General features: G+C 38.4%; 1 protein-coding gene and 2 long non-coding RNA genes across 5 annotated transcripts in view; 1 reads left to right on the forward strand and 2 right to left on the reverse strand.

The window, feature by feature from the left end:
• Nucleotides 1–215: 215 nt before the first annotated feature.
• On the reverse strand, nt 216–8,826 carry LOC116877380. Its single transcript, XR_004384630.1, has 3 exons — nt 7,306–8,826; nt 543–546; nt 216–226 (listed from the first exon to the last, which is right to left on the reverse strand). It is a non-coding gene; the product is annotated as an uncharacterized LOC116877380 (long non-coding RNA).
• On the forward strand, nt 6,023–24,163 carry TRIM13 (tripartite motif containing 13). 3 transcript variants are annotated; one of them, XM_032874102.1, is made up of 3 exons: nt 6,023–6,072; nt 10,775–10,882; nt 22,575–24,163. In XM_032874102.1, exon 3 carries the CDS (start codon nt 22,581–22,583, stop codon nt 23,802–23,804), a length of 1,224 nt encoding a protein of 407 aa, XP_032729993.1. In that variant the 5' UTR covers nt 6,023–6,072; nt 10,775–10,882; nt 22,575–22,580; the 3' UTR covers nt 23,805–24,163. The 3 variants fall into 3 exon arrangements, with proteins under 3 accessions (XP_032729993.1, XP_032729991.1, XP_032729992.1); XM_032874100.1 differs by lacking the exon at nt 6,023–6,072 and adding an exon at nt 9,878–10,194; XM_032874101.1 differs by lacking the exon at nt 6,023–6,072 and having other exon boundaries at nt 10,555–10,882; nt 22,575–23,811.
• The window catches only part of LOC116877377, a 73,982-nt gene continuing 58,404 nt past the window's right edge, over nt 10,236–25,813 (reverse strand). The window contains exon 7 of the long non-coding RNA XR_004384627.1: nt 10,236–10,496. This is a non-coding gene — a long non-coding RNA (uncharacterized LOC116877377). The remainder of the gene's footprint in view (nt 10,497–25,813) is intronic.

The raw sequence follows: 25,813 nt of genomic DNA on the forward strand, positions 1-25,813 counted from the left end.
ATGTCTGTAGTCAGCAGTATTATGCCAATATGAAGGTCTTGGTTTTGAGAATGTCTTGCAGTTATGTTAAGATGTCATTATTGAGAGGACTGAGTGACACAATGGACCATTACTGCTATTTTTAAATAAATTAGTAATTTTATTTATTATTTGCAAAAAGTTTGAGAATCTCCGTTTTAATGGAGGTCTCCTCTAACCCCCAGGTGCTTTCCCTCTGTTCCTACCCCTCCAACACTTACCACTTGGTAGGTTATGTTTATAAAGTAGCATTTACTTAAAATGCTATTTCTCTTTTCCAGAAAACTTTGATAGGCCACCAAATTTTTTCCACACTTAAAAACTGAGATATGATTCATATACCATAATAACGCTCCCTTTTAAAGCATTAAAATTCAGTGGGTTTTAGTATATTCACAAGGTTGTGTGCAAACCATCACCACTATCTAATTCCAGAATTATTTCATCATCCCCCAAAGGAACCCTGTGCTCATTGGCAGTCACTCATCATTTTTCCCTCTCCCCAGTCCCTGGCAATCAGTAACCAACCTTCCATTTTTATGATTTTGCTTATTCTGGACAATTCATCTGAATGGACTCCTACAACAGGTGGCCTCTTTGACAAACTCCTTTTACATTTAGCATAATGTAATCAAGTTTCATCCATGTTGTAGCATGAATCCGTATCCTCCTCTATATGGCTGAATAATATTCTATCGAATAGGCATAGGACATTTTGCTTATCCATCCATCAGTTCACAGACACGTGGGTTATTTCTATTTTTGAGGGGAGCTATTCTGCATAATGTTGCTATAACATTCATGTGTATGTTATTGCTGGTATATATGCCTTCAGTTCTCTTAGGAATATATCTAGGAGTAGTTATGTTGGATCATACAGTAACTCTGCTTGATTTCTAGAGGAACTGCCAAATTTTTTTCCAAAGCATAGGCCAGCAGCTTTTAAAAGAACTTTTTTTATGACTGTAAAGATAATACATTATATAACCATTAGAGAAACTTTGAAAAATGCAGGGAAGAACCAGGACAAAAATAAAAATCATTCCCACTTTATACTACTTATGGATAATGATTGTTAACACTGTGATCACTTTTTACTATGTGCACACACACAATCTGCATTATGTTATATATACTTTTGAAATTTGCTTTTTCTTCACTTATAAAAGATATGCATTTTTTGAGTTGTTAAATGATCTTCTAAAATATGATTTTAAAATGGCTGCATATTATTATTTTGTATGAATATACCAGGATTCATTTAATTCATATCCTTTTGGTGGATAATAACATTAATTCTAATTTTTCCCTGATAGCTATGTAACAAATATTCTTGGTATATAAATTGCAGTGTTTTTGATTATTTTCCTAGGATAAATTCCTAGAAATTGAATTAAGTATGTATAATTTTTGAATGTTTTTTATACAGATTACCAGGTTGTCATCTAAAAAGGTTGTATCCACCTATGTTGGTTTCCATCAGCAAACAAGATGGACTGTCCCCTCATGCTGGCCTATTGGTCATTATGTTTTAAATCTCTGCTAATTTAATGAACTAAAAAGGACTGTATAAATGCTTGCTTGGTATTTCTTTGATTATCATTGAGAATGAAATTTTTTTTCTCATGCCTATCAGTCATTTGTATTTCCTTTTTTAATGTCCTGTGTTTCATGTATTTGGCCTGTTTTTCTATCTCAGTGTTGCCTCGTTATTCAGTTGGAAGAGTTTGATCTAATCGAGTGTCTTTTTCTTTTACAAATTTTTCTCATCTTTACAAAAGTAATAGATGCTCAATGTAAAAATATAAGAGAATTGTAATAATACAAAACATAAACACTGAAAATCTCCAAAGTTATACCCTCAAATTGATAATTTGGTGTATATTCCTCCAAATTTTTTTTTCTATCCATATTCTACCAATTACATTTCTTCTCAAAATTGGAATCATACCTATTGTATTTAACTTGATTTTTTTTAAAGATTTTATTTATTTATTTGACAGACAGAGATTACAAGTAGGCAGAGAAACAGTCAGAGAGAGGAGGAAGCAGGCTCCCTGCTGAGCAGAGAGCCCGATGTGGGGCTCCATCCCAGGACCCTGGGATCATGACCTGAGCCGAAAGCAGAGGCTTTAACCCACTGAGCCACCCAGGCGCCACCTAACTTGATTTTTGACTTACTAAATCTTATACATATCCCATTGACAAATATACAGCTTTATTTTCTTTTTAAAAAATCATTTTATTTTTTAAAGATTTTGTTTATTATTTATCTGAGAGAGAGCCCGCATGCACTTGTGGCCTGTGCACAAGCAGGGGGAGCAGCAGAGGGAGAAGCAGACTCCCCATTGAGCAGGGAGCCTGATCTGGGCTCAGTCCCAGGACCCTGGGAACATGACCTGAGCCGAAGGCAGCTGCTTAACAAACAGAGCCACTCAGGCTCCCCAGCTTATCTTTTTTAATAGTTGTGTGCTATCATGACTATATTATGTTTTAAACATGAATAGTTGTACATTTTTACTGAATTATATTAAGTCTTTTTTATGACGTATTGCTTAACTTTTATGTGTAGAAAGAAGGTTCTCAATTTTTTATGGGAATTCTCTGGACTGTTCAAGAAACTACCCTCATTTTCAGAGACAAGCTATGCTGTGAAATTGTGAAGACTGTTGACCCATTTTGGAAACTGTAGGAGGAGTCTAAAAAACTGCTTTGCAAATGAAGGGGGGAAGACACTGTTTTGAGCAAATAAAATGGATTAAGGTTTCTATTTTAAGTGAATAAAATTCAGAGTACATTACCTTTTTGGCTGGTCTCAACAGCTCATTTCTAGAAGGCTGAAATGCATCAATAGTCTTTGAAAGAGAGAATTCTTACTTCCCTGAAACATTCATAAAAAAAATTTATGATCACTGGGTTAGGTGCTAGGAATGCAATGACAAGGGAGCATACACACACACACACACACACACACACACACACACACACTACACACGGTTCCTGCTCTTAGAGTTTCCAGTCACATGGAGACAAACATTATTCAAATAATCATACAAGTTAATATATAAAAACGAACTGCAGTGTGTGCAATGGAAGAAGAGTAGAGGACAGAATTCAGAGGGATCTGCCCCAGGCCTGGAAGATTTTGGAAAGCTAACTTTTGATGTGTCAACAGTGCAGGAGTTGGGGGACTAGGGTGGAGATGTGGGGTTTGGTGGCAGGGGGAGGGTACATTTCCGGGGGAGAAACCCTGAAGCCAGTCGGAAGGAGCTCAAACCTTGGGCAACAGAGGGCTAACTCAACTGCCTACAGAGAAGAAAGGCTGTGGGAGAGGAAGAAGCATGCTTCTGCTGAAGTATTTAAATTCAAACAGTTTTTCGTCATCTACAAATGGTATGATGGGGGTGCCCCTGGCTGGCTCAGTCAGTGGAGCGTGCAGCTCTTAATAGTGGGGCCATAAATTTAAGCCCCATGCTGAGTGTAGAGATTACTTAAAAATAAAATCTTTAAAAAAGAAAAATAAATGGTATGACTACAGGCTATCGGTTTGTGATCCCTGCTTTACAGGGAATGTGAGATCACTGAACGGTAACTGAATTCCTGAAAGAGTTCTGAAACAGCAGCGTCTTCAAAGAATTCCAGAATTTGAATGCTGGGTAGAAGACAATGACCCAGCAAGTGCTCCTGAGTTGGGAAAGGAAAAGCCAGGAATGAACAAGACCTTACTAAAGTCCAGGAAAAGAAGGCCTTTTAAGGAGGACGCAGTTGAGTACTGCTAAGAGATCAAGGAAAACGAGGAGCTGAAGTAGTGACTTCTGCAAAATGCCTAAACTGTGCTGATACTGTTTAAGAAGTCCCATGCATCTTCTGAATTGTGTCTTTTGCCTGATTGGGAGCTGGTGTGGCTGGGTTAGATCCAGCAGAAGCTCCTAGAGACCCCACCTCATTCTAGCAACAACCAGCATGATGTAATAAACAAGACAAGTATAAGATAAACACATTTTTGACAAGGTATTTATTACCACATGCTTTAATATCAGAGAGACTCAAGTGGGCTCACATCAAAAACCATGAAGCATGTATTTCTTGTGCAGTGCTGTAAAGATAGGTATCTGATAAATCTAGGTCTTTAGAACCAAAGCTCTATGAAATGTACTATTGCCTTTATTTAACATAGACTGTTGAAGGTACAGGAATCAGCTACTGAAAACTGCAGAACCCCACCCCTGGTGTATCTTTATTTGTGGAAGAAGTATTCTGAAAAATGTCCCATAGAACAGGATGAAAGTCATTTTCTAAGTTGCAATTATAAGACTTTATTATCAAAACTGACATTTTCCAAGATAAAAACAGAGCACATAATGATTAATGAACTCAACAGAAAGATTCCAAAATAAAGTTTCCACAAATTTAATTCTCTTAAACAACTGTAAATAGATAGTATATGTAGCTTTACCTGAATTAAAAATTCTCAAGGCTCTCACAAAGTTACTCTTCATCAAGAATAAAATTCTACATGAATGGGAATTAAATTCAGAAAAAATTTAGTTAACATAATTGAATGTAATTAATCATTATTAAAATATCAAAACCGAGCAGTACATTTGAGTATATATATGTAGTGCTTTTTAAAGCTCTAGTGAGACACACTTTTTTTTTTTTTAAAGATTCTATTTATTTATTTGACAGACAGAGATCACAAGTAGGCAGAGAGAGGAGGAAGCAGGCTCCCCGCTGAGCAGAAAGCCCGATGCGGGGCTCGATCCCAGGACCCTGGAATCATGACCTGCGCCGAAGGCAGAGGCTTTAACCCACTGAGCCACGCAGGCACCCCTAGTGAGACACACTTTAAAATGTAGCTAAGCAATGTGGTAATAATGTATTAGTCATAAATGTAGTTAAGATTATAGAAAAATAAGTTATGGATATGATTGATGTATAAATAAATCGATATATATAAACACATATAATTTTCTCTTATAGGATTTTAGGAAAATATGTGTCATAGTTAATTCTATATTGTATTTTATTTACAAGTTAAGAACTTAATGAATAATTATTTGGTATTAAGTGGTTCAGTAGGACTTACCCATACATGCTGTCCTTTATATACATTATTGCATTTTTGAAAATCTATAATTTTCAACAACAAACCTCAGAAGTATTATATTTCTTCTCCCTTAAATCTTGGATCCTGTAATCAGATTAATCTTCCTAAAATTCTTTCATCTTATTAGTGCCACATAAATAATTATTCAGTGGCTCCCATTTTCTACAGAATAAAGTTCAGCTCTTTATTCTGGCATTCAAGATATTCCATGCTTTGACCTCAAACTTTATTTTCAAACCAGGCCATGCTCTTCACTGACTCAGTATTAGCATAGGCTAATCATTCCAACCCTGAGCTGTGTTCCTCACTTCAATGTTGCACTTTTTCATCTTCAAATCCTTTGGTTGGTTGGTTTGCTTGCTTGTTTATTTATTTATTCAGTAGGCTCCACACTCCATGTGGGGCTTGAACTCACAACCGTGAAATCATGAGTCACATGTTCTACTGACTGAGCCAGCCAGGTACCCAAACCCTATGATCTTTAAATGTTCCATTTGACTCCCACTTCCCCTGTGAAAATTTCCCTAATGTTTCTGATGCCTTCCTCTAATCTTATCTTTAACACTCATGTTGGCTTTTAAATAGCCACTCTCATGGACTGTTACCGAACTAGTTCCTGTTTTTAAGACTTGTCTCTTCACCCAAATGGGAAATTCCTTGATTAGTGCCTGTGGTGCCTAGCACAATCCTGAGTATATAAGTACATGCTAGTATCATCTTAATTACTTCTGACATTTTATTCTTACAATTTTTCTTTCCATCTACAGAAACAGCACAACTAAAGCCCAAGTTTACTGCTGCTATAGTGTCGTTCTCTTCAGAAGCCAACTGACTTTGCTATTTGCTCCATTTAGTGCATGAAATTCACTGCGCAACTAAAATACATGGAATCTGGAATTTTCTTCAAACCAGGGGCTAACACCTTTAATTTCATCAAGTCTTAAGTAAGTTTCTGTCTTTTGTGATAAATATGTATTTACAGATAGATTTTTTCCTTTTATTTATTTATTTTTATTTATTTTTTTAGATTTTTATTTATTTATTTGACAGAGAGAGATCAAGTAGGCAGAGAGGCAGGCAAAGAGAGAGGAAGGGAAGCAGGCTCCCTGCTGAGCAGAGAGCCCGATGTGGGGCTCCAATCCCAGGACCCCGGTATCATGACCCGAGCCAAAGGCAGAGGCTTAACCCACTGAGCCACCCAGGCGCCCCTCCTTTTATTTTTTTGAAGACTTAAAAAAAAATCATTTGCAAGAGATAAAGACTGACAGCACAAGCAAGGGGAGAGGAAGAGGAAGAGGGAGCAGCAGACTCCCTACTGAGCTGGGAGCCTGACATGGAACTCAATACCAGGACCTGGATATCATGACCTGAAGTGAACGAAGGCAGATGCTTAACCATCTGAGCCACCCAGGCACCCCAGATTTTTCTTTTTCTTTTAATGGACTATTTTGGATGTTCAAGCAATTTCTCTGACATGATAGAGTTTTAAAATAGCTGCCAAGTTTTTCCTTCCACTGAGCGTGATTTTTTTTCCTTTTTCCTGTCCTTTCTCTAACTGAGCAGAGGGAAGGGGGTATAGAAGTGGTAGGATATATGCTTTTTAAAAGGCCACACTGGGCTGGGTGTAGAAAAGCATAAATTATGGTCCTAGCTTCCTCTACTGCACAGACAGCTTTGCTCTGCTTAAAATCGTTATGCTGGAGCTTCACATCTACAAATCCAAGGCAGCTGTAATCCCAAACCATCATGGTTCTCTTCCACCATATAACTGTAGCGACCATTTATTAATCTCCTCCTATATGTCAGATACAATGTTGATTGCTTCATCTATCACATAATTATCATAATTAAGGGAATCGTGATTCTCATTTTACAGAAGAGAAAACTGAGGCTTAGAGATGTTAAGTAATTGGAACAACTAGTAAGTGGCACAGCTGAAGTTTGGATGCAGAACGAATTCTAAAGTCTCTGCTGTTTTCACTACCCCTTGCAATGTTGGTACTGTGTATTGCCAGGAATTCTACTTGGGGAATGTTGGGGCTTGTACTGATGACTTTGGTGGCTATTGGGAAGGACAGAATAATAATAAAATGTTTCAACGTGTTTGAGGAGGCTCACCAGCACTCCTCTCCTGCACACATTTGCTCCAGTCTTATTTAGTTGTTCCCCATTCTGACAATTTACATTACAGTTTACACCAAATTTGGCACTGTCCCTTTTGTAATGGAATATCTGATCCCATGTCTTGGTAGGTGGAAGGAGAGCTGGCAGTTTTTACCTTTGTCAAGGCTCAAGACAAAAACAATAGAATGAAATCAACACAGCAATATACGAATATATATACATGTATTTCTTATGTATTTTAGAAATTCTCCCTGTAATAGACCACAGAAGACAAACTTAAATAAGACTATGTACTCTTCTTGTTCTGACAGATGAATTTTAATCTTCAGCTGTTAGTTCACTTATTTGAAAAAGTCAATAGAAGGAAATTCCAGTGTGACAAGAATTTTGACAGTCCCTCAGTATTATCTCTAACGAAATCTAGTTACATGGTGAACTTTCAGGAAGGATGTAGCTGTGGATGTAGGTTTCAATCAGGCCGTTACTCTTACTTTAGTTATACTGTATGTGGCAATTCCCACTGCTGTTTTATTAGGGCCATGGGAGGAGAGAGGCTATTCTTCTATATTTTTCTACACTCGAGAGTTTACCATATAATGTTCTCTTGGTAACCTAAGAGTCTAAAGATTTCTATGCTGATTTAACCAATGTTTTACATTGAGTTGGGCAGAAGTTTATTAACAAGTATTTGCCACCAAACAGATCTAACTATATAAATATGTATTATATAATTACATTAAGGATACTTTGTGTTTATGAGTCAATAACCTTTCACTCTTGCATCATTTTTACTATTAGGTATTTAAAATGCTTTTATAAATCAGATTTTTTTGGTTTAAAAAAATAATACTAATTTAGTAGGAGACTGGGATGCAGTTTTCAATGGCGTTGACAGTTATGGTGCTATAGAAAGAACCTATACCTGGAATCTAACTTTATAGAGTCTAGGCTCTGCCTCTTGATTTTTATCTTGGACAAATCACTTCATTTACTCACTCATCTACAGGAAGGGAATCATAATTCCCATCCCACAGTGTTTTTTATGAAGACTATTTGGCACATAGGAGCTGTTCTACAGAGGCAAAATTGGGTTTAAGGGATAGGAGCATGGCAAGGAACTTTACTCAGGGGGAATTGGGGAGGGGCTTTTTATGGAGTTTGAACTAAGCATTATTTGTCACAGAGCCCAAGTACTATGTATGGTAGGCCTAGAATACCTCTCCCTGAAATTCTACTTCCAAAGACTAGACTTCCCTATTGGGGGTGAACTCAACCCCAGGGGCATGTTTTGTGATTTTTGTCCTTGTTGCCCTTTCCCCAAGACTGGAAATTTTGGAGAAGCCATTCCTTCATCTTTGTATCCTCCTGGGAACCAAACAGATCATTAGTGTAAGTGCTTAATGTGCTCAATATTAGACAAAGTCCCCATACAGAACAGTGAGTCAGATTAGCAACTGAATAACCATTAGCAGCATTTAAGTTAAAGCCAATTTTAAGTTCTTCCTGTAAGGACCTATTTAGCCAGAGCGCTTCCATCCGGTTAAACAATAATTTTGTTGTTTAAAACTTAAACTCTCCCTGCCCCCCCCTCCCCCAGGCGACTTACTTAAAAACAAGTCCCGGAAACCAGTCCCAGGTAACAAAGCCCAAATACAAGGGTGGATCAGGCCAGGTGGAGACATCCAATCAGTTGGGGGGCACATACTGTCTCCCTAGCTACCAAGGAGTATGGGCCCCGCCCTTTGGACACCTTTTGGGCGCCAATTCCGACCAAGGTAGCCTGGTTCAAATATCTACTGGGGTAAATTGTAATTCAGTTGGTCACTTACGTGTGACCTAACATGACCGCAGCTTTCTCTGTGTTACAATTTCATTGGCCACCTGTACGAGGCCTGGCCCAACCACATGGCCTTTGCCCTTAAAAGCTAGTCTGTGAAGCAGAGAGAGGTCGCCCTCTCTGTAAGAGGCGTGGCCCCAAACCTTCCGTTTGACTCTTGATGCTTGGCTTGAAATCAAGCTTTGCTTGACCTTCGCTTTGTATCAGTCTCGCTCTTTTAATCACGGACCCATTATTGGGGGGACCTAACACTTCCTTCTCTCCAAAGGAAAGAACAGTGGTGTTTTTCCTAAAAGAAAATCTTAATTTGAATTGGATCTCTAGCGTTCAGCCTAAAGCCTCCAAAGAAATTAGGTGCAAGGTTGGGGAGGAGGATAATTAACCTTACTTTGAATGCGCTCTGGTAGGGCCCATAACTAGAGCCTGGGCGTTGGTCCCAGGAGGAATGCCCATCCCACCCAACCCGAGTTGTGAGCTGTCAGGCAGAAAGCTGTCTCCATCCCTCCAAGCCACTGTGGCTGGGTTTCTGGTCTTGAGAGATGCAGATGAAGTGGTGTGAAGGGTTGGGCTTTTTTTTTTGTTCCTAAAAATGCAACGAACAAAAAAAAAAGTACAACAATCCAAACCCAACCATCTTGTTGCGCGCCAGCTTTCTTCCCGGGTGGCACCGCCTCTGGTCGCCCGCGCTCCGTCAGGCACCCAGCGGCCAGGCTCCGCCGGATCCCGGTACCGCGCTCCGCGCCGCCTCTCTGCAAGGAAGAAAAGCCAGCAGCCCGGGACCCTCCCCTCTTCCAGCCGCACCCCGGGCGGCGCCAGTTATTGGTGACAGTTGTTGACACCGGAAGGACTCCCGCCTCACCTCACCCACTGCCCCTCCCCACCCCCACCCCCACCCCGGGTAAAGGCGAAACTCGGGAGACGGAACAAAGGCAAAGCCCGGCCGAGGAGGCGGGCCGAGGTGCCGGGAGAGGAGGGCGCTGGGGCGGGGCACGGCTTGCGCCGAGAGTCCATTTTGCAGCCGTGCCCAGCCGGTAACGCGTGCTCCCCGCGGGTGGAGGACAGACGACCGCAGTGCTCCGGGCTGGCCCCTCCCGCGGCCCCCGAGGTCCGAGATAAGTACCCGCCGGGTCCCTCTCAGGGAGGGGGGGGGGTGATCCTCGGGGCTGCTGCGAGGATGGGGACTTGCCCTGGCAGGACAGCGAACTGCGTGGGTGGGGGGCTGGCGGAGAGCTCAGTTTGAGCTGCACTCCCAGATGCACAGCGGAAGCCAGCTGGGCACTGGAACAAGGCGTGAATTGGAGCGGCGTGCAGGGGGCGTCCGCTGGGCGGGTGCAGTGGGTCTGTGCTCCAGAAAACCTGCTCCGCTACCGATTATGCCCGGCTTCACGGCCAGAGCCTCGGAATCGCCTACGAAAGAAAAGGCGACCATGAATCCTAAATCGGAGCGCTCAGCCACTTTCTGGCACCGAAGCTGGGGAGGTGCCTGGCGTCGGGGGAGGGCGCCCTAACCGGGAAGCTGCTTAGTACTGCACAAAGATCTCCAGCCATGCTCCTGGCCTTTTCACCACGTCCTACCTAGCACGCTGGCTTTATTTGTGGGGGACGACTGAAAAAATTGAGGATCAAGACTAAGGGTCCTGTGTAAATAAATGCATATTACTGTCTTCTTTGTTCTTTCTTTGCAGTAGTCTCGTTTGATTGTCGATCAAAACGTGAGAAAAAAACCCAAACCTGATTGCTTTGTCCTGGGAAATAGTAACGCTGACGAATACACCTGCTCGCAGGGGACAGAGGTAAACTACAATACTTCTCCCTACATTAAGAAACCAAAAAGCACCCAGGTTTTTTTTTTTTTAAGGCCGAGAACTATGCAAAATTCAACTAAGTGTAGAATATATGTGTTCCGTCCTCATGGGTGGTCTCTGTCCTTTTCATATTTTTTCAAAACTCAGAAGAATAGATTCAGTATTTGGAAAATTTTTATGTAGCAGTTTTTCTACAAATATTACAGTACACTGATTTATAATGAAAAGGAAAAGAGATGCCTCGGTAGCATTTTTTTTTTTTTTTTTAGATTTTTTTTTCCTTCTTCCATACTATGCTGCTAGGGCTTGTACAAATACTGAGTTTTCTAACTCTAGAGACTTTTATACAATAGGTATTTTAAAAGCAGAATTTTATTTACATAGCCACTCCTCCTGGTAGAACTTGATGGAGCTGTTGATTAACTGGTTATATTTGTCTTAGGCAATGAGAAGAGACATTTCTTAAGGCTCTCTTTTTCTTAAAAACACCATCTTTTTTGTACTAGCTGAGATACTAAGCCTCCCTGGTAAGTCCTTACATAACACCAGGTTATTCTTTCCGTTCTGTACATTTATGTATCTGGTCTTAACTTGTAATTATGTTACCTGGTCTTAACTTGTACCACAGCTATGTTCAGATATGCCCATTTCTGTGAAAGTGCTTTGTATGTGGTATCCAATATAATGGCTTTACCTTTTCATGAAATTGTAGTTCAAGAGTCCAGTTCTCTTTCAGGACCTTTCTTGGTTAATATACTCATGCTCTAAAATAACACTTTATTTTTTATTTTTTATTTTTTTTAAGATTTTATTTACTTATTTGACAGGCAGAGATCACAAGTAGGCAGAGAGGCAGGCAGAGAGAGAGAGAGAGGAGGAAGCAGGCTCCCTGCTGAGCAGAGAGCCCAATGGGGGGCTCGATCCCAGGACCCTGGGATCATGACCTGAGCCAAAGGCAGAGGCTTAACCCACTGAGCCACCCAGGCGCCCCTAAAATAACACTTTAAATGTGAATTTACATTTTGTGTATTTGTTCATAACTGTAATCCATCCATCTTATATAGTTTAGCAGTTTACAAAACTGGCACTCATTACTTAATCTTCTATGATGAGGATGAGGCCGATAATGTAAAAATCCTCATTCTATGGAGGCTAAAACTCTTGCTTGAAGTTAGATATTCAGAGACAGGTTCAGTGCTCTATTTCCTCTACTAGAGAGCCTGTTATAGCCTAATTTGTAAAAATCACAAAATTTTAGAAGGGAATTTAGAGAGCCATGATTAAACTCCGTTTTGGGCTGCCTGGGTGGCTCAGTGGGTTAAGCCTCTGCCTTCCGCTCGGGTCATGATCTCGGGGTCCTGGGATCGAGTCCCGCATCGGGCTCTCTGCTAGGCAGGGAGCCTGCTTCCTCCTCTCTCTCTCTCTCTACTTGTGATCTCTCTCTGTCAAATAAATAAAATCTTTTTTTTTTTTTTTTTAAAGATTTTTTTTTTATTTATTTATTTGAGAGAGAGGCAGTGAGAGAGAGCATGAGCGAGAAGAAGGTCAGAAGGAGAAGCAGACTCCCCGTGGAGCTGGGAGCCCGATGCGGGACTCGATCCCGGGACTCCAGGATCATGACCTGAGCCGAAGGCAGTCGTCCAACCAACTGAGCCACCCAGGCGTCCCAATAAAATCTTAAAAGAAAAAAAAAAAAACATCCATTTTATGAATGAGAACGCTGAATTTTTGATCCACTTTCTGGATTGTGCTAAAAGCCTAAGAATTGGGAAACTCAGGTCCTATGCCTAGCTTGCTGTGTATAATTGGGAAAGCTCCATTTTTGGAGGGGGGGGCGGTTCAGTTTTTTCAGTTATAAAGTTAGGTCTTTTCTAGGTAGTCTCTAAGATACTTTTAGACCCAGTACTTTTTTTTTTTTTTTTTTTTTTTTTTAGGATTTTATTTATTTATTTGACAGAGATCACAAGTAGGCAGAGAGGCAGGCAGAGAGAGAGGAAGGGAAGCAGGCTCCCTGCTGAGCAGAGAGCCCAATGTGGGGCTCCATCCCAGGACCCTGGGACCATGACCTGAGCCGATGGCAAAACTTTAACCCACTGGGCCACCCAGGTGCCCCTAGACTCAGTACTTCTATTTTATTCCTACTCCATAACTTTTATTATCATATATTCCCTATACATATTGGTAATCCTAAATACATATTAACTGCCATAAACTTTTATATTTTAAATTTGGGTAGGTATGGTAAAAACGTATGCCTTATTCTTGTTTTTTTTTGTTTTGTTTTGTTTTTTGTTTTTTTTTTTTAAAACTATAAAAGTAGGTTCTGTTGTAAGATCAGGAACTGCATGGAGAAGTGGGGCAATCATACGTCATTGGTTAGAGTTCATAAATTGGTATACCCGTTCTTGAGAGAAACCTGGTAATCTTTTCAAGGTCCTTAAAATTCTTCTCATTGACACACCTAACAGTACACTTATAGGAACCGTCTAAGGAAATAATCAAAGCTGTAGACCTTTTCTGCAAGATGTTCATTTAAATGTTAGAACCCAAAAAGACATATAAGCCAGTAAGAGCATATCCATAAGATGGACTATCACATTTTAGAAGAATATGTAACAATAGGGGAAATATAAGTAATAAAGTGAAAAATGGTGGATACAAAATGGTGTGAAGCTACCAGTTTTGTTAAAATAGGTATGTACACAAACACAACACACACAAGATTGGAAAAAATAAAAAAGTAATAATGGTTATTCCTTGCTGATGTGATTATAGGTGATTTCTCCCCTGTATTTTCTGAATTTTCTATACTCATAAATTACTTTTATAGTTTAAGAAAAAAATAAAAGTTGGTTGCTTGGATAACCTCTCTAACTTAAGTATGGTGTCAACTTTCTGTGTCCGTTTTACAAGGCATTTATCATACCTTTTACAGGAATAATATCTTTGTAAATGTACTGTTACTTCTGAATTTAGGGCAGGAATTGAGTTTTGGCTTATATTTCATCTTTTTAAATATCATTAGGTCATTAGATTATTCATTCTTTTTACTCAACAAAGACACTGCCATCTTCATTACCTTGGCCTTGAACTCTGGATACTAGAATGGTACTGAAGAATAGAGTGCTATCCCCACTTCTCATAGTAGTTAGCCTAATATAGGCATCCTTTGACATACAGAATCCATTAAGCCTTCTATAAAGCAATTTCCTATAAACTTTTTAAAAATAAATTAATTTCCATTATAGATGAAGACATACTACTAATACTAAGGAAGAGTTGAACTGCAAGTTTTTTGTTGACAGTTTAAATTATTGTCTTTCCTGTGTTATTAGTGCCACAAGTATATTCTGCTGCAATAGCCAGGTTCCCCATTGTAACTCCATTAGGAGCTTTTTTATTCACCCTGCATATTTGTGGTATTGAATATGAGCGAGGAGTGCCAACATAGTATATATAATATAGCCAACCTAAAAATTGCTCAAGTTTAGCATAATTGGCTTTCTCCTTGATATATTCTGTAGCCCACATTTACTTTAGAATGAGATGTATACATAATAATACACTGAGCAAAAGGACCTTTGTTTAAACTAATTACATTTCCAACAGGCATCTCAGAAGTAAGTTCTTATTAGTTGATAAGTAGTGCTTATCATTTATCTACAAAATACCTCTTTTCCCTTCTATGGTATTACATATGACGTAAGTAACCTCAGTTTTATCTAGATAAATCCAGGTAGCTACCTACCAAATGATAGACTTTAATAGTACTTCTGAAAGCTGGCATTAACCTGAAATACAGATTTAGATGATGGAGACTTTTTATTAGATACCAACCAGTAGTGATTGCCAAATTTATAGTCGTAAAATAAGAAGCTGTTTTAGGGGTAAAAATTTTCCATCTTAATTAAACTCACTTGTATTTATTTAGGGGAAAAGAGACCAGACATTTCTGGTTTGACCTTTCCAGAAGTCATTAGTTCCAACTTAACTGGAACTCTTTAACGGGTAAAGATAAAGATCTGAATCTGTTTGGTACCAGAGTAGGAAAATAACTTAGTCTATATATATGTTTTCCTTAAATTCAGACGTATTCAAATGGATTTCACCTGGTGATTGAATCAAATGGATTTCCAGTGCCCTAAAATGGGTGGGAGAGAATAGCCTTCAACACTGTGTGGAAATCACAGACTTCTGTGGGGATTTTTTGTTGCTAAATTAAAAATTTTTTTAAATAATTATAACATCCAACATGGGGTCAAATTTATGATCCTGAGATCAAGGATGCATGCTCTACTGACCAAACCAGCCAGGCATCCTCCTCCAGATTTCTTGACAGTTGTACAGAGGTGGGATAGGGATATCTGATGGAGCTATTGTCCTAAAATCCTATTGATATAATGCTGTGGTTTACGGAATAATAGCTGGGATAATTAGCAAGAGACACAAGGCAAAGATAAAAGGGAAAGAAAGGTAAGTAAGGTGAAGAGGCAGGTAGGAGATAAGGAAAGAATAGGAGGAAATCAAAAGACTATACACCTTGACATGGGCAGTATGATGAGTTAAGAGAATAAACAAAGGAAAGAGTCAAGGCAAAATAGTGGTTCAGAAAAGAGAATGAAGGAAAGGAAAAAAAAAAAACTTTTTTGAGTGGTCTGGATTAAGTAGTAAGGATAATGACCTGGTTTTTATATTTCCGAGAATGTTATCATAGTCTAAAACGTTTTACTACTAGAAATACCCTAGGAACTACTAATTCTAGGATAATGCCAAAAAACAGAAGTTTCTTACTGTCTTACATTCCTTACACATAAGTAACTTTTATGTTGTGTTTGCAGGAGCTGCATAAGAATCAGGCTATTTTAGACACTATATCTTCCATAATCCTTTTTTGAGATTCTTAAACTCACTTTATCCTGTTTTGATCATGTAAATTATGGAACAGTCTCTAAAAGCCAAAATAAAGTATAATAACATATCGATACAGAACACTTAAATATTTTGTAAGTAATTTTCATAGATTATTGACTTTCAAAACAGTTGTATAATGAGGAGAGAAACTGCAGTATGTCTATGTGGTTTGTCAAAGGCCACTGTCTAAGATCAGATGAGTATGTCAGCCTCAGGCCTGGATTGAGATTCTTGTAATACATTATTTTATAAAAGAAAACAATACTGTAGCAGATCAAGCTCTTTAAAGCTTAATCATACTTAGCTAATGCTTCTGAAGTTTTACTTTTTTTTTAAGACTTTATTTATTTGACAGAGAGAGAGAGATCATAAGCAGGTAGAGAAGCAGGCAGAGAGAGATGGGAAACAGGCTCCCTGCTGAGCAGAGAGCCCCATGCAGGGCTCGATCCCAGGACCCCGAGATCATGACCCGAGCGGAAGGCAGAGGCTTAACCCACTGAGCCACTCAGGCGCCCCTGAAGTTTTACTTTTTAAGTTCAGTATGGTTTTCTTATAATTGGTCTCCCTTTTTAGTTTTTTCCTAAAGAAGAAAAGAATTTTTTGTGAAAATTTTCAAATATACAGAAAATTTTTAAAATAACTACAATAAATATCCTTACATCCTCTATCTAGATTCAGTAACTTGACCCTAAGTTTCAAGAAAGCATTACTAGTGGATCTCATACTAGCAAAATACAGTATACTACTTGAAAAATTAATATGCTGAGAGGAAATGCTTAAAAAAAAAAAAGCAATCCTTTTATTCCAAGCATTGTTTCAGGAAGGATCGATGGCTCCCAGTTTAGTAGAGGTTTGCATAATTTAGTTTTGTCTATGAGGTATGTTTCAATATTTGCTATGTAGTTTCTTTTTTTTTTTTTTTTTTTTCTTTTTGATTTTTATTTGTTTAACACACAGAGATCACAAGTAGGCAGAGAGGCAGGCAGAGAGCTGGATGTAGGGCTCTATCCCAGGACCCTGAGGTCATGACCTGAGCCAAAGGCAGAAGCTTAACCCTCTGAGCCACCCAGGCGCCCCTGCCCTGTAGTTTCTTATTAGGTATCTACTTTGGAATTCCTGAATCCAGAGATGCCTCAAAGCAGGATGGAAATTTGATTTAAATCCTTAAGATACAAAGTATTATTAACTTTTCTTTTTGTTCTCTAATGGGATTTGGAAGGAAATCATGGGTAATATCTTGAACAACTTTATATTCTTACTATTAAATTCAGTGGCTTAATAGGGAAATTTCTTTGACGAGTTTATTAAAATTAACTTTGAACAAATGAGCACTTTTTGCATTATAGTCTTTTTGAGTTGATCATTTAATAGCAAGGGACTTCTAGGAGAGAGAAGTCCAATACACATATATAGGTTTTGCTTTTTATTTTAAGACTACTTCCCTTTTTAAGTATTGACTTTTCCATTTTTAATATTCTGGTTATCATGTTTCAATTTTCATTTGTAGAGACATGTTGCTATATACCCATTCAAGGTAGAATAGTTTTCATAGTCTACCTTGAGTGCAGATATCATGAATATTTACCTAAAAATAAATCTGCGGTGGTGTTATACAATCATGCATTTGTCAAAACTCACAGAACTGTATACCAAAGAGTGAATTTTATTGTATGTAAATTAAAAGTATATTTAAAAATACACATATGGCAGGAAAATGAGGTTAAAATGAGAGGTGGTATATAATTATGTATTTGCTACTTCGTTGGTATAAAACTTGGGAAATTTCTAATTAGTGGGTAAAATGGATTTCTGTGCTTCAAAATTTAGACTTTCTTGGTTTTCAGAAACACATTCAAAGGAAAAAAATAATCTTGGAAATGTGTTAGCTATTGTACACTGAACTTGACAGTGCTTAAGTTGAAATTTTTATTACTGGAGAGGAATAATTCTGTTTACATAGTTTCTTGACTTCTATACTGGTAAAGAAAATTAGCTATAGAAAAGAGGGGATATGTACCTTAGTTCCTACAAAGGAGTATGTTTTATTGACTTCTCCAGATTTTTATGTTAGCCACACTTTTAAAAAATTTTTTTATTTTTGTTAACATATAATGTATTATTTGCCCCAGGGGTATAGGTCTGTGAATCGTCAGGCTTACATATTTCACAGCACTCACCATAGCACATACCCTTCCCAATGTCCATAACTCAACCACCGTCTCCATACCCCCAACGTTAGCCACACTTTAAGAAAAGGATCTGTAAGTTCCTTTATTGCAAAGTATACTCTTCACTTAGTGAGCCTAAAAACCTTATTAGTGACATATTTTCCTTTAAAACTTTTGAGGCAACAAACTTTCTATGGTTTTTTGGATTCGGCTGTTTCAGTTTTCTCTAAAAGTTGGGTGTGGGAGTGGTCACATTAATTTCACAGAGAAAGTTTTGAGTATAAAGAGAAGAAAAGAAAATGTTTAGCTTTAAAGTCAACAGAAATAAGAATCTTTAAATTATAAACCAAAATTTGTAAGCTACATCACTAAAAATTAGAACTGGATCCACCAGAATTTTGATGTAATTTTTATTTTTTAAAAAAGATTTGAGGGGTGCCTGGGTGGTTTAGTCGTTAAGTGCTTGCCTTCGGCTCGGGTCATGATCCCAGCATCCGAGCCTCACATGGAGCCCTGCATTGGACTCCCTGCTCCGGGGAAGCCTGCCTCTCCCTCTCCTGCTTTCCCTGCTTGTATTCCCTCTCTCACTGTCTCTCTCTGTCAAATAAATAAAATAAAATAAAATAAAATAAAATAAAACATTTGAGAGAGAAAGAATGCTAGAGGAGGAGCAGAGGAAGAGGGAGACAAAAAGACTTCCTACTGAGGAAGGAGCCTCATGGGGGTCTTGATCTCAGGACTCTGAGATCATGATCTGAGCAGAAATCAAGGGTCAGTTGCTTAAGCAACTGAACCACCCAGGTGGCCCTTGATGCAGATTTTTAGAAAGGGGCTTTCTAAGTCGTTTTTTTGCTCTTTTCCTTTGATTAATTTTCAGAGCTATAAGGTGATTATGGCTTTGTGATGACTGTATGACATTTTCCTGTTTATTTTTTCATACTTGATTGCCTTAAAATTCTTTCTGGCCCCTATTGCAGTATCTTATTTAGTTTTCCTCAAAGTTTCTGTTTGCCTTGGGTGCCCATTTTTTTCCCACTGCATCCCAGCCACTTGGTATTCTTTATTTTTCCTCTCATTTAATATGATTGTATAAAATTCTCTGGGAATATTAACCTTGCAAGAATGAGTAAATTAGTTTTTTGAGTTTAGTTTATTGAATGCTGCCCCCTGTTACTTTCCTGTTTCTACTACCTTCTCCAAACTCTAGTTTTAGCATGGAATTCTTAGGTGAAAGAAGACAAAGAACAGTGGAGATGATAAAAATATAAAACAGAACTAAGGTAGCAGGATCAGCAAATGTTTTCTTTCTCTCTTCTAGAGTCAGAATTTTTAAATTTTATTTGACAGAGAGAGCAAGCACAAGCACGGGCAGCAGCAGAGGGAGGAGCAGCAGACTCTCCACTGAACCGGGAGCCTGATGTGGGGCTTGATACAGGGTTCAATTCCAAGACCCTGGGATCATGACCTGAGCTGAAGGCAGACACTTAACTAACAGACCCACCCAGGCATCCCCAGAGGCAGAATTTTTTTTTAAAAATATTTTTATTTATTTATTTGACAGAGATCACAAGTAGGCAGCTAGACAGGCAGAGACAGAGAGGGGGAAGCAGGCTTCCCGCTGAGCAGAGAGCCCAATGCGGGGCGATACCAAGACCCTGGGATCATGACCTGAGCCGAAGGCAGAGGCTTTAACCCACTGAGCCACCCAGGCGCCCTGAGGCAGAATGTTTTATAACTGCTTCATAACTTCTCTTAGAACACTAACTCCATCCAGTCTGTATAGCCATTCTCCTCCCAATGCTTTTAAAAGGTTTTATGATTTCTTATGTCACAAAAGATTGTTCTGAAAAATAAGCTCATCACATATTTTTGCCTTTTGACATTAAATTTGACAGAATATTCTTTGTTTTAATTCTGCATATAATTTTATTATAATTAATTATACATCTGTCTCTCAAAACTTAATGTAAAGCCCTAAACTAATTAATTATCCTCACAAACTCAGCTAATCTTTTATTTTATTTTATTTTATTTTAAGATTTTATTTATTTATTTGACAGACAGAGATCACAAGTAGACGGAGAGTCAGGCAGAGAGAGAGAGGGAAGCAAGCAGGCTTCTTGCTGAGCAGAGAGCCCGATGCGGGACTCGATCCCAGGACCCTGAGATCATGACCTGAGCTGAAGGCAGCGGCTTAACCCACTGAGCCACCCAGGCGCCCCATCAGCTAATCTTTTAAATAGAATTTATCTTCTAGAGTATAGCTCTGATTGTGACTTAAAATTACTGCTAAAATTTATTTACTTATTTTTCATTATAAGATGATCTGTAGATTATTAGACCCTCTTTTATTTATTAGTTTGGTGGTAATGTGACATAATTTGTCCCTTAGTAAGCTGAATGAGGACACAGCACTATATTTGGATTTAAAACTTTAAAGATAGAAGTTTTAAAATGTACATTTAAAAATAATAAATGAGGGGCGCCTGGGTGGCTCAGTGGGTTAAGCCTCTGCCTTCAGCTCAGGTCACGATCCGGGGGTCCTGGGATCGAGCCCCGCATCTGGCTCTCTGCTCAGCAGGGAGCCTGCTTCCTCCTCTCTCTGCCTGCCTCTCTGCCTACTTGTGATCTTTGTCTGTCAAATAAATAAATAAAATCTTTAAAAATAAATAAATAAATAAATAAATAAGCTGAGAAGTGGTATCTAGATCAGGATTCTCAAATTTTTTTTTTGTCTCTGGATGACTATACTCTTCAAAACTGAGAATCCATATATATAGATAGATAGAGATAAACCTATTACATGTTAACATAATTTGTGAAAAATAACATTTTCAAAAGTTGTGAGAAGACTGGCATTGCTTTACATATTTATAGATCTCTTTAATGAATTGTTATTAATAGATTATAACGAGTCTTTTATCTGTCCCTGCATTACACCTGTTAAAATAAGTTATTTTGGTTGAAAGATACAAAGATCATATTTGGCCTTACACAGATAAATAGTTGGTGAAGGGAAGAATACTTTAATAGCCTTTTCTGATAATTGTGGATCTTCTTTGATACTATACCAAAACTCAAAAGTGGTAATTTCTTAAAAAGTTGCAATATGAATCTGAAATCATATTATTGAAGGTGTTGGTCTTTGGATCTTTTGCCTGATTTGCATGATTTGTAACATGCATTGATGATCTGAACTAATTAGTTAATTGTGTAATGCAGATCTCCAAATGTTAACATTTTATTATACAGTAATGTCCCCCCTAATAGAGTAAAAGCCCACACTTGTTAAATTTACCACTTATTTCATTAGAAAATAATGGGAAGTAAGCACTTACGTGGCCAAATGTTTTCCAAAATTCTAATTTTCACTCAAAAACTTAACTTTAATCATTGGCCAGAAATACCATGTTTTCCTTGAAGTGAAGGGCTTATTTTGTTCATTTCTGAGTAGATGCTTTACCTAAGTCTAAATAGCCAGTTTGTCATTCATTTTTCAAATAAAATTGTGTTCCATAAAAAAACAGCTGGTTCAGATTGCGACTCAGTCATGAAAGTGCTTTTTCTCCAGACAATATCTGTTGGGTACAGCAGAAATGCTTTGTTTACTTCCTTTTTTGTCACTGAAAATATTAAAAAGGCATGTACACACTGATCAGGATTTAATAAAATGAGTAATTTTTGCTGCTTCATAAAGAACATTCTTAAATGAAGCTGGCTACTCCCACCCATACCATGGGTGTGTGGTAATGAAGAGTACAATAACTGGTAGTACAGTTTGGGTACTGCCTTTTGCCTTGTTTGATTCCCACTAAGCCTCCAGCAGTGTCTACTCACCATTGCTTTTACAGTACAATTGTCAACATGGTGCCAAAAGCAAATATCATCTCAGTATTATTGTGAAAAAAGTATTGACCTTCACAAATGACTTGAAAGAGTCTTAGGAACACCAGATCTCTGCTCACATTTTGAGAATTGATGCACATTAGACAGTTGTGGTGGTTTAAAAGAAAACTTCATTTAATTCTCTGAAGAATGAATCGCAACTCTCATGTTTTTACTTACAATTTGAGTAATTATAATCTTGCCTCTGAAATAGAAAAATTTGCCAGTTTTTAATAAAAGCCTGCATGAGATGCATGCTTGAATTTATATTTCTGTGCTTCTTTCTTTTAAATAGCATACCATTTTATAATTGTGGGCCCAGACTAAAGAGCTCATTCTATTCAGACACTGAGTAGCTTTGTTTCTGACAGCTAGTAGTCAGCTTTCTGTTTTAAAACAATCAGTTAGGTCCTGCTGGCTCAACTTGCAGTTGTCCTAGACCTAACCCTATCTCAGCCAAAGACTGTTGTTGGAAAGCCCACACAAAGGCCTTGTGTACAGGGAGTCCTGCTAATAAGGAGTGTGTTCTAGTCCCAGCTGATTAAATCTGCTTTGGTGTGCATTCCCTTCCCAAATTTCTCACTCATTTCCTTTGTTTGCCTGGTTATTTCTGTTAGAGATCATTTTTTAATGCTTCTGAAGATGGTTTCTTCTGATTATTACATAGTCTGAGTGGAGGGGATTACTGGAGTAAAATGTTTCTTTCTCTGTGGTAGGATGTGATGGAGCTGCTTGAAGAAGATCTCACATGCCCAATTTGTTGCAGTCTGTTTGATGATCCTCGAGTTTTGCCCTGCTCACACAACTTTTGCAAAAAATGCTTAGAAGGGATCTTAGAAGGGACTGTGCGGAATTCCCTGTGGAGATCCTCTCCGTTCAAGTGCCCTACTTGCCGTAAGGAAACTTCAGCTACTGGAGTTAATAGCCTACAGGTTAATTACTCCCTGAAGGGTATTGTGGAGAAGTATAACAAGATCAAGATCTCTCCCAAAATGCCAGTGTGCAAAGGACACTTAGGGCAGCCTCTCAACATTTTCTGCCTGACTGATATGCAGCTGATTTGTGGGATCTGTGCTACTCGTGGTGACCACACCAAGCATGTCTTCTGTTCTATTGAAGATGCCTATGCTCAGGAAAGAGATGCCTTTGAGTCCCTCTTCCAGAGCTTTGAGACCTGGCGTCGAGGAGATGCTCTTTCTCGCTTGGATACCCTGGAAACTAGCAAAAGGAAATCTCTACAGTTACTGACTAAAGATTCAGATAAAGTAAAGGAGTTTTTTGAGAAGTTACAACATACATTAGATCAAAAAAAGAATGAAATCCTGTCTGACTTTGAGACCATGAAACTTGCAGTTATGCAAGCCTATGACCCAGAGATCAACAAACTCAACACCATCTTGCAGGAACAACGAATGGCCTTTAACATTGCTGAGGCTTTCAAAGATGTGTCAGAACCCATCATATTTCTGCAACAAATGCAGGAGTTCAGAGAGAAAATAAAAGTAATCAAGGAAACTCCTTTACCTCCTTCTAATTTGCCCACAAGCCCTTTAATGAAGAACTTTGATACCAGTCAGTGGGAAGACATAAAATTAGTAGATGTGGATAAACTTTCTTTGCCTCAAGACACTGGCACATTCATTAGCAAGATTCCCTGGAGCTTTTATCAGTTATTTGTGGTAGTCATTCTGCTTAGCCTTCTTATTTTCTTTGGTCCCACTATATTCCTAGAAGGGTCTTTATTTGATGAATTCACAAGTTGGAAAGACCATCTCTCAAACTTCAGTTCCTATCTGACTAAATCAGCTGATTTTGTAGAAGAATCAATGTTTTACTGGGAACAGGTGATGGATGGGTTTTTCATTTTCAGTGAAAGATTTAAGAATTTTACTTTGGTGGTGCTGAACAATGTGGCAGAATTTGTGTGCAAATATAAACTATTATAAAATCTGTTGCAAGTGTATAGTTCTCTGTCTTTTGTTAGAAATTTGTTAGAGAGCTGAGTGGTAGTTCAGATTTGGTCAAGATTTCAGTCAGATATTTTCCTGCAAAAATATTCCTTTCAAAAATAATGTCTTCTACATGTTGTTCATGTAGAATAAAGATAAATGTGAGATTTAATAGTAAGTCCTGACCCCTCTTCCCTTTTTAAATAGTGCTTTTGTAATATGCCTCCTATCCCCAGTATTGGTTGTGTTTATGCTATGGAAAAGAGGTGAAAGCACATGATCTAATATTGTGTAAATGAGGTAGTTTAACAGTGATTGTTCATTTAAGCAAGTAATAAAGACTATTCTTGTAAAGTAACTTTTTTGGAGACGGGACATTCTTTTAAAAAAGGAAAGAAGATATGGGTGAGTTGGATTTCACATTTTTCTAGATTTGAATTTCTAAATTTTACTTTTTTGTTAAAATGCAAATTTCAGGTGAACAAAAAGTGGCATTTTTCTTCTATTAAGTTTACATTTTTAGGAGGGTGGAGATTTCTGCTTGCCTTTTTCCTACTTTGGTTTTGTGAATTTATCACCAAAGGAATTCAAAGGAAATGTTAGGTGGCTGTGCAAGCAAAGGTGTAGGTTATATTTAAAAAAAAAAAAAAGCTTAACACATGGTAAGAACAGGAAATGGGAAAGTCTTTTTACTGGCAGCTAAGTGTTATGCTATTCCAAAGTATCATGGCAACTGTGCAATGAAACCAATCCACCGTTTAACATCTTTTCAAAGAGTAGTAAGATTAATTTAACAATAGATGGAACAATCTTTCAGCTATTATAAGGTACAACAAAGTAATCAGCTAAAAACGTATTTGTTAACTAACTAGGATTTAAATAAAAATAAAATAGCAATACATACATACATACACTACTAGGGGGGAATTAAAACCCTAATGCTCACATGAGATAAAGATGTCCTACCTCCCACAGTTTCTTTTTGTTTGTTTGTTTTTAAATTTATTTGAGAGCGATAGAGCCAAGAGCAAGGAGGAGAGGCAGAGGGAGAAGGAGACTCCGCTGAGTAGGAAGCCTGATGCAGGGCTCAATCCCAGGACCCTGGGATCATGATTTGAGCTGAAGGCTGATGCTTAATGGACTGAGCCACCCAGGTGCCTCCTACCTCCCGTAGATTAAAAATACTTCATGTACTCATCTTGCATAGAATCCAGATGAAAACAAGAAGTGATCTTAGAACTGCTCTCTAGTCCCCTATTTCTGTCATGGAACAAGATAATCCTTGGAAAGCCCAGAGTGTCTACCCTGTTCTTTAATTTGGTTGAGAGGAAGCAACTAAATTTAAAGTACAAAAGAATCCAGCAATGGGAATAAGAGTCAAATTAAGCTGCTAGTTGAGGTAATGGCTGCCTCATCCATAACTGATAATTCATGATTTAGCCCCTAAATTGCTAAAGGGTTTATAAATTACGATAATGTTTCTCTGTAAATCTTCTGCCATGACAACTTATTATAGATAAAGAGATCTGGGGAAAGGGGAATGCTTTTCTTCTCTCAGCATTTTTTTTTAAGATTTTTAAAATCTTTAAATCTTTTTTATAAAAGATTATTTGAGAGAGGGAGCAAGAGAGAAAGAGCATGAGCAGGGGAAGGGGCAGAGGGAGAGGGAGAAGGAGAAGCAGACTCCCCACTGAGCAGGAAGCCCAATGTGGGGCTCGATCCCAGAACCCCTGGATCATGACCTGAGCTGAAGGCAGACATTTAACCCACTGAGCCACCCAGGCATCCCTCCCAGTACTTTTTTTAAAATAGAGATTTACAATAGGTTTTCATGGATAATTTTTTTTTTTAAAGATTTTATTTATTTATTTGACAGATCACAAGTATGCAAAGAGGCAGGCAGCGAGAGAAGAAGAGGCAGGCTCCCTGCCTAGCAGAAAGCCTGATGCGGGGCTTGATCCCAGGACCTGGGATTAGGATCTGAGCCAAAGGCAGAGGCTTCAACC

Source organism: Lontra canadensis, unplaced genomic scaffold (assembly GCF_010015895.1).
Source record: "Lontra canadensis isolate GAN:19392208 unplaced genomic scaffold, GSC_riverotter_1.0 scaffold51, whole genome shotgun sequence".
Taxonomy (NCBI): Eukaryota; Metazoa; Chordata; class Mammalia; order Carnivora; family Mustelidae; genus Lontra; species Lontra canadensis.

Excerpts from the sequence above, each read along its gene's own strand:
- TRIM13 (XM_032874102.1), top strand. The coding sequence starts at position 22,581 with ATGGAGCTGCTTGAAGAAGATCTCACATGCCCAATTTGTTGCAGTCTG.